Genomic DNA, 9,938 nt, shown 5'->3' on the forward strand with positions numbered 1-9,938 from the left:
AAATCCTATTTTGTAGAAACATTAAGCGTTTTTTTTTTGCATTTTAACAGATTACATTATTACTAAACTGCCCAGATACTTTTCTTCACATGGAAAGCCTCGCTAGTGGTTACCTAGACTACTGCAATAGCAATCACAAAGGTAATTGTGTTTTATTTATATTTTTCTTCTGGAAATTATGTTTTTCTTCTTTGCCTAAACTACCATATCTTCCATAACATGTTTGGCCCGGTGTCAGTGGTGTTGTGTACGGCAGGCCCAGTGGGCTATAGGCCTACCTGACCTGACAGCCTGCGGGCCTGAGGGATCCGAGCTGGGACTGGAGAGGCGTTTATTCATTATAACGCTCCTAAAACCCACAGATGGCAGCACGGTTGTTTATCCTATATGTAGGCTACATTTAAAAGATCATGCCAAACGGGGGTTAAATTAATGGCAATACCGCGTTATCTTTGTGTTCGTAAATCCCCCATAGAAACGTTTCATTGGGCAATGAGGAATCAAACAACTTATTACTTATTAAATGTAGGTTATGTTATGTTTATGAATATGGAAGACATGCAGTATTACAACTAGAATAAATGGATAGAAAGACATTACAACATCAATATATTCTGATCATAATTCCGTAATTAACAAATGAGCGGGGCTGTTCCCAGCACCTCTCAGTTAAAATGTGAATGATAAGGCCTAATTTGGAGGTTAAAGGCTCAAATGAGGAAGCCATATCACAAATGAATAGTTTATCACTTCAATTATACAGAGGCCGAGGCACATCGTTTTTCAGAGTAAATAGCCTTAGCCACGTTAGAGAAAGGAGAAGAGAGGTACAGAGACTAATGGGTTGCTGTCCTCCACCCTCTCTCGTAAGATATGGGGAGCCCTGGGACCCCCCAACCCCAAGTACCATATCAACAAGAAACACCCAGAACAGGCGGCATGTTGTAGCCTATATCATTCAATACGAAAAGACTGAGTCCTGTGAAGACGCACTGCTTGAAGATACGGGCCACTGTATTAGACATGGAGAGATCTCGGTCCATCTGATGTGCGGATTTAACAGGCGAAGCGAAGAAGCGCCGGGACGCTTATTCAGACACCTTCACATTGACAATGATATGATGATATCAGGCCAATAGGCCTTAGGTCCATCAATATCATTGCAGTTCAGGACCATATGATTGCCATTTGTTCAATAATTAACCGTTTAGATCTACAAACAAAAATAGCAGGTGTTTGTCACTTCAGACCACATTCAACAACATAATAATTGGCATCGAGCATGAGGTAGCCAGACTGCCAAGCGTACCAACCTTCAACAACACGTGCCTGCCCGAGAGCCGTCGAGCAACACTTTTTTGTAAAATAAAAGTCAAACCAAAAACTATATCCACCGCTTCTTGTATTTAAATAACATGGTATAGGCCTCTTCGATAACTAGGATATCTTTTTTTTTTTTTGCATTTTGAAAGAATCCCAATATTTCATTCAGTTCACTTTATTTGTGCAATTGAAAATTAGAATTCCACTTCGCAAATTTTAATAGTAACATTTAGCACAATCCACTTATGACGGGGGTTGTGCGTTACGTTTCTTTCTGTCTCATCTCAATATCAATCATTTGCTGTGATGAAAGCTCCTTTATATGTTATTTATTGGTATAACTTAAAGGTTAAGGTAAAATCGTTACAAAACAGTCGGCCTAATTAGGATAACCAGGCCTAAATAAAATCGCATAATCAGGTAATTAAAACTCACCATTGGGAAAAAAGAAAATAAATATAAAAGCCTTGGATTGTCATTGAAGCTATATTTGTGTTGTCCGATAGAGGTCCATTTAGGACCTGTATCCATGAAGCTCTATGAAGTATTCATGGTGAAGAGAGACCGCTCTCTCTATCTTCTTGATTCCAGGCCATTTATAAATGACCAGTCCATACTATAAATGAACATTTCAGACAAAAAACCCCAACTCATTTTTCTTTACAATTGCTTCGATATATCTATTCTATAAACCTTTTGGAACTTTGTATCATCTATAAAAGCCTTATGAAAATGAATTAGGTAACGCGTTGTTCTCCTTAGAAACGTAGGCTATATATTTAAATGTGTTAAATAGACTGACTAAATGTTAAATAGACCGATTAAATAGAGCATTTGGCAAATGGGATTAAGAAAACGAACATCACTGAAGAGGAAATAAAAATATTCAATTGCACTTTCTAAATTAATTAAATGTTTAGCCTATAGGCATATCCAATGCATTTAAATCAGATATATTGAATCATTATATTTAAATTAGCCTAATGGGCCAACGTATCTATGTTTTTTTTGTTAAATATTTATTTGTAACACCATTTGACTTGACAGAAGTCATTCCAATAGGGTGCTATTTATTCAAATGTATCTTAACCCGAGCAGCAATAACCTATTAGGCCGGATCTTTACCCGATGGGCACACATAATAACACATTATTAAAAGCCTCATGTTTAGTCCTACATGAGATGTATTAGATATTTATGTAGCTATTGGCCTATTATATTTCATGATTGAAAAAATAACCCTACATGCACAACTCGTTTTGTTCAAGATCTTAATACGTTAAACAACTGGCCCTTTGCGAACAAACCGCAAGTAACAATGAACAATCTTCCCTATGTATATTCCACTTAGTGACAGGCGAATCACATCCATGCAGTAGCCGAGGGGGATAACCCGTCTCTGTTCCCCAAAGCCAGGCCCCGAGCCCACGCACCTTGCACCTGTGTGTGTATTATGTGTATTGTGTGTGTGTGTGTGTGTGTGTGTGTGTGTGTGTGTGTTATGTGTGTGTATTGTGTGTCTATTAAGCAAGAGAGGACGCCGGCACAGTGGAAACGTGTTTTTCTCGCAGTCAGTTCCAGGGCCAACCTCAAAGCACCATCTGTTTCCAATTCGGAGTCCACACAGACGCTGCGCTGTCTATGACGGTCTGAGAACGACTTTGCATAGGTGTTGTCTTTGCACAAACCCTTTCTAAAAGATTTCCTCCCTATTTGGAATGTTGAACTGTTTAATCAATGGGTGATTATAATGCAGTGTGCCCATGGCCGGTGTTGAAGGTTAGTCTTGTATGCCTTTTCAATATTACCTATAGGCTATGTTATAGACAAGACTATTGGAAAACTAATGTTTTTAATTCTTGATGTTGACTTTAGGCTTAACAATTAAGAAAGAGGTTCACATCTTGTGAAAACATAAAGGCTGTTAAATCCTAAGAGAACCCATGCGTTGGTGAGCTTGTTTTGTTTAGGTATTTCTTTTCGATTTCGACAGTTGGGATTTCATCCTTAAGAATAGTTCTTGGAGTCTGCAATTCTGGACACACAGAGCCAGGAGGGATTCGGGACCCGCGGTAAAGCATTTCCTGTGGAGAAAAAGAGGGCAGTGTGCTGGAGAAAACCCTGGAAAGCTGAGCGAGCAGCAGGAGGGAAATGACAGAGGGGGTGGGTGGGGGCTCTCGGTCGACCCCTCTGCAACCTGGGAGCCCTGGCCCCAATCCAGGCACACATTCTCGCACTTAGGACTCAAAACTGCATTATCTTTTGTAATACTTCATTATTTTATTTTGATCGGGCCATTGTTTTTTTTTGAGGGAATAGCGGGCTAATGAGTAGTAAAGGGTGCGTTACGTTATAACATAACTACGGTAAAATCCATGCCATAATTCCATTGGTGGCCTGTTTTTCCGACGGGAAATATATGGACAATTCGTAGTAGAACAACACACAAAGAATATGAGACTAAAATATGAGCGTAAAAGATCAATATTTATTTAACAAATGAATTCGATGCATTTCAATTTCTTTGATTTTCTAACCGTAATAATAACCTTCTTTACTATAATTACAAAAGGTTACTTTCACTATATACTTTCCTAAAATCGAATTCACATTCAATGTATATAACGAATAAAATAATAAATACAAGAAAAGTGAAAATCTAGAAGTTTCCCCATCATTATTTTGCCCATATTCATTGCATCAACAGGTTATAAACATAATTCTTTATTCTTTCTAATTAACAGTAAATTACGTGAATCATATAAAAAAGGAGAAACCCGCATCCAAGGCATCACACGGTTAACAATTTACCAACAGAAATCACAAAAGGGACAAACCGATTAAAAAAAGTAAAGTGACCGATATTCATAATAAAATCCTTTCACCACTGGAGTGTGTTATCGTTTCTATATTGAAAACATCTTTTGGAAAATTAAGCATTAGGATTGTTCTTCATGAGTTCCATGTCAGCATCCACCATCTCTTTCACCAGCTCCTGTTGGGGAGGGGAGGTCCAGAATGTTAAATATTTTAACAAAGACAGACCATTAAGGTGGCCGTATCTTATTTTCATTTTCTGACTAAAATAAGCGTCCCCATCATCAAATGCAAAAAGATCATTTCCAAAATGTTGTGTCCCTTCGTTTTTGACCCCTGCCCGTTTGGTCCTTCCATTCACACACAATGAGCTGGCTAAAGACTTGTTTAAAGCAAATTGTCCACCAACTCCTAATAGCATGATGTACATAATATATATCCCTGGTCTGCGTTCCTAAAAATAAATTGTTCATAAAAAAATAAATAAATAATAATACAAATTTTGTCCGTAGATGAGTTCGGTAGAGTAGCCTTTCTCTCTTCGTCCAAATCACTTCCTGGCTCAGTCATGATCCCAGTGTGAGTATGTGATTTAATTGTTTTTGTGTCGAGGAGCTGGCTAAACTATTTACCGCAAACACCAGCCTGCTGCTACGAAGCTACGAGGGTGTGATCAATGAGGGTGTACATGTGAAATATTTCATGCTAAAAGGCTGATCTACTATCCGAAAACTAACAATGGAACCAATGGAATTGCCAAAATACTGCTTTAACTTGATTAGGCTATACATGTGAGAAGAATTCATGCACAAACAAACACAATATGAAACATATAACTCGGTTTCCCACATGGACACGAATCGAAAGGATACCAACCTCAAAAGTGACTTTGGTCTTCCATCCCAGATGCTCCAGCGCCTTGCTGCTGTCCCCTTGCAGGTATTCCTATACACACACGCACACAGAAAAAGAGAAAGAGAGAGAGAAAACCACTTATCATTCATGTCGGATAGCCACTAGAGAAGAAGCGGGCGTTTAATACACCACTATTTGCCAACCAGAAGAGAGGGCCTGACACCACGCACGCACACACACACACACACACACGCACGCACGCACACACACACACACACACACACACACACACACACACACACACACACACACACACACACACTCACGCACGCACGCACGCACGCACGCACGCACGCACACACACACACACGCACACACACACACACACACACACACACACACACACCCACACACACACACCTTTTTGTCTGCCATTATGCAATCCGGAGAGCCCCCCCCAGCCCAACCCTAATTTTCCCTGTTGTCGCTATGTGCTGGGTTCAAGATCCAGCGAGATCCAGTGAAATCTTGCCTGAGACCACCAGAGTGAGACTGCTTTAGGAGGGAAAAAAATGGAAGGAAAACCGCCCTCTGTGCCTTCACTTTTTTGCTGTCTGTCTTTTCCTATTAATCGTGCCAACCAAATACAATATGATTGGTATTAAACAGGGTCATCGATTATTTAATGTGTAAAGTAACGGGCAATAAAGCATAATCCTGATGAGGGAATCATTGAACAACGGTATTTATCCTTGAGTCAGTATATTGAAAAAACATACAATGGACAATAAGTCCACATTGATCAACCAATAAACATAATATTTATACATGTTACATTCTGAGGGGAGACTGCCGTAACTAAGTTTTGCGCATGGAAGGGCTTGCTCTGAGCCTTTTTCCCTGCAGGGTTTTCTGTGTGGAAGCTGAATGGATGCGTTAAAAGAGAAGTCTGTTCTGCACACGAAACAGGGCCTTTCAGAGACCTTTCTCCCACTCATGGCCGTGTGTCTGAGCACCCGCACACGTAGGCAGCTACCCCTACGACGAGGCAGGGGCTGTGTCTCCCAGATCGCCCACCTTCGCGCCCAGAAACACAGTGGTAACGCTCTCCCCGCCCCCCGGGCCCGCTTTTCACTGTTGTTTTCACACACACTCACTTTCTCTGAATCTCTCACACACTTTTACCCGTCGCTTCATAACTTTCCCCAGTCTCTCTCTCTCTCTATCTCTCTCTCTCGCTCTCTCTTTCTCTCTCCATCCGTTTGCCCAGATATAGGTGGACATTTACAAAGCCAGCTCTCGCCCCAATCTCTGCGACTCCCCATTCCTCACCGTGGGGAATATTTTACTCAGTAGTGTGTGAGTAAATTGTTATACACCTTTAAAACATTCACAAGCTCTACATGTACTTCCTTATCCTTATGCTTGCCAGACTAACAGGTTATTGAAAATTAAACATCATTCATATTTGGATTGGATGCAGGTAATTAGTTGTGGAAAGTGGAAACAATTTTCAACTGATTACATATTGCTGTGATGGCAATTCATCAGTAGGATGGATGTAATGATCACAACGCGCCCTAGTATGTTAACACATGAAGTAATCCACTTGTTCCATAATTACATTAATTATGTTTTATAATGCGGGACGTTTTGCAGCCTGCCTTAGAGAAACTTCCACTGTGCTAAATATCGCAGCTGCTCAGCAACCAATATACGCTGATGAAAAGGGAACGCTCAACAATGTGTGGATGTGGATATCATGCTGTCCTTCAGATATACAGTTGCACCTGTGAAGAATATCAAAACAAATGTAACACCACTTTTCCTCAACTAATTGAGAAAGAATTGCCACAGGTTCCAATCTTTCAATCTGTTTCCATTGCAATGAGCGGAGTTTGCGTTCTTTGAACCTCATCAGTTCCCGGTCAAAAGACGAAAATCGCTTGATACAACTTTGAATCATTTTGTCTCATGTTAAGCCCAGTTGACAGACGCTGATTTGTAACCACACGAATAAGTGGCATGTTGACACAGTCACTTACAATGACACAGTACTTTCTAAATAAACATCAGCATTCCAAGGCTACACTGACATTATATCTAGCTGGGTGGAATACACACACAAACAGCTCCAGCAGAAATTATCGGAAAAATACACGCTCTATTTTTGTGATTCTGTCAAAATTGTGACGTTGATGGAATCACGCGGCCCCGTCATGGCAACAGAGCCAGAGTCAGCTAGAAGACCTGCGTCATGATTGTTCTGTGAGTGCAGTGCACACACACACACACACACACACACACACACACACACACACACACACACACACACACACACACACACACACACACACACACAGGAGTTGCGAAAGTGTTCTCCGGCAAAGTCAACCGTACCCAAACAGAGCATGTAGCGAATAATTCCACATCAACCACTTTCAGATGGGGACACAATATAATCTTCACATGGATCAGATTAGGAACCAAACCCAACGTTGTGGTGTTTCCTGTTTAAAGTAGCACTCTGACCATGTCTGAAAATATGCTGCCATGATAAAAACAATAACTGGTATAAGAGAGCTGGAAATTAGCCGTCACAAAATGTCTGCCTGCCCCCACTGGCCTGATACATGTTTTATATTAAAGTAAACATAAGAGATGATACAACACAGAGACACATCATGTGTTCAGAGTTTTGCATTCATGTTGACAGAATTGCATTATGGGTGAGAAAAAAACATGTACAAATGGCTTTACAAGGAGACCATGTCATGAGTGATAGTGACAATTTAACGAACATATAAATTCCAAACAATAAAATATGTAAAAAAAACAACTTCTCCTGGCTTCAGAGGTTAGCCTGACGTAAAACAGATAAAAAAAGAGGACATCGATCACCTCCTGGCACCACCTAATCCTTACACCTGTTGAGTATGGACTCATCATCATCATCATTATCATCATCATCTTCATCCTCCTCACCATTTCCTAATCCCGGTGGCAGTTTGCTACAACACAGGCCATGCAACCGTCCCTGTGCTTACAATGACTAGACAGTATTGGTTACTTCCACATCTCTTTCCATACTACTGAACCGTATGAAGTATAGTTTGGCATGACAGGAGAAAGTGAAACACCCAAAACTAATGAAATTGTGTAACTGCGTTAAAGATACTGGAAGTACGGCAGAATGTGGACATCTGTCCTGTTTCTTTAACCAGAGAACAAACCATCACTGCGGCCCCCCCTCCCCAAGACAAAATATATAAAAATGAGACACATAAAGTGTGAGAGATCATGCTCCATAAAGCGTACAGGCCGTTAAAGGCACTCAAAGAAGGCATTTGACGCTAAGGAATTCTGCTATCACTGCAAGGACTGTCAATAAATCAGAGAGCACACTGGGGGCTGGCCCTCTTTAACACAGACATAAACATGCACACGCATACACGCACATGCTCACACAACCACACACTCTCATACAAACACACACACACACACTTGCTCACATGCATACAGACACACACACACACATTCTTATATCTGGACTCAAACAAAACATTTTCCCGTCACTACTGCTTTTTTTTATAGGGAACATGCTGACTTATGGAAAGTAGATCAAACACTCTCATGGAAACAGTCTCATATCTCTGTCTCTCTCTGCCTCACTCGGAGGGCAGTCTGTGATGTGGTTTTTGGACCAGGCCAATAGCTGCAGTTTCTGGTGTTTGTACAGTAGTGGACTTGGGGCTCTCTCACACACACACACACACACACACACACACACACACACAGACACAAACACAACAAACAACCAGATAAAGCAGGACCCAGACCCACGCTGTCCTCCACCACCCTACACACACTCTGTCCATCCAAGGCCCAGATGTTCCACAACCCTGTCCTCAACTTTGACCTTGTTGTGTTCCTTTGTCACGTCACAGGCTCAAGTCTCCCCGGACATAGGAGGATTTTTATTGTACACGAGTTTGACATGTACAAGGACGAGTAAGAGGTGGCAGAGTGACGTGAGAGGGGAACAGATTAAACACCCATAACCTTTCCCTCTCTCTCTTTGTCTCGCCTCTATCTTCTTTAAAGCGGGTAAGGTGGATCAAGGCTAGTCTGGGGACACTGGGAACAGGTGTGGGAATTGTTGTGTGTTTCTGTGTGTGTTTTTCTGTGTGGGTGTGGGAGTATGTGTCTAGGTGTTTGTGTGTGCAGGTGGGGATCAGAAGCCCCTGTATTCAGACCCAGAGTCACAAATCTGTCACTGGTGACTACCCAGCTCGCCTCCGACGCCTTGGAGGAACCAAGATGACAGCTGCGTATATGGGGGCCGAAACACAAGGAGATGATGTGTGTTTGTGCGTGTGTGTGTGTGTGTGCTTGGAAGGGTTATAATAATTGCAAATAGTGTTGCTCAGCGCTTTAAAATATTACACGAACTGGGATTGTGTTTCAAACAGTTTTGAGTTAATTTCCATGCATTCTTGCACGTCATGAAAGAACCAATCGAACTACGAGAGGGCTGTTGGTCACGAAAAGATGGACACCAAGAGACATAGACCAGAGACATAGATAGAGACAAAGAGAGACAGACATAGAGAGAGACAGGGTGAGTGGGTGAGTTATATCTCAGGTTTCCTTCCCAAATGCCCCACGCAGCTTTTGCTGCGCACATTGTGTTAATTGACCTCTAAGACGTGGCCTTGTCACACTGACAGGCATGTATGCTGCTAGCGCACACGCACACAAGCACCTGGAGTGCTTGGTCTTGGCCTTTGTGTTTGGAGTGTTAATTAACCGGCGCAAAAGACAGCAGGAGAGCAGCTAGATTCCATGAAGAAGAGATTAATGGATTGTAAACAAAACACCAAAAATTGAATGAAAAGAGTGATGGCCCCTCCTTGTGTCCCCCTTCTCCCCTAGCGCCTGTT

The 9,938-nt window shown here is 41.6% G+C and overlaps 1 protein-coding gene across 1 annotated transcript in view; it reads right to left on the bottom strand.

The window, feature by feature from the left end:
• Positions 1 to 3,789: 3,789 nt before the first annotated feature.
• Positions 3,790 to 9,938, bottom strand: part of gmds (GDP-mannose 4,6-dehydratase) — a 121,298-nt gene continuing 115,149 nt past the window's right edge. The window contains exons 10-11 of the mRNA XM_079739188.1: positions 5,017 to 5,085; positions 3,790 to 4,318 (exon numbers count right to left, since the gene is read on the bottom strand). Of these exons, the coding sequence (XP_079595314.1) occupies positions 4,256 to 4,318; positions 5,017 to 5,085 (132 nt within the window). The 3' untranslated portion in view covers positions 3,790 to 4,255. The remainder of the gene's footprint in view (positions 4,319 to 5,016; positions 5,086 to 9,938) is intronic.

Source organism: Pollachius pollachius (genome assembly GCF_949987615.1).
Source record: "Pollachius pollachius genome assembly, chromosome: 7".
Lineage (NCBI taxonomy): Eukaryota > Metazoa > Chordata > Actinopteri > Gadiformes > Gadidae > Pollachius > Pollachius pollachius.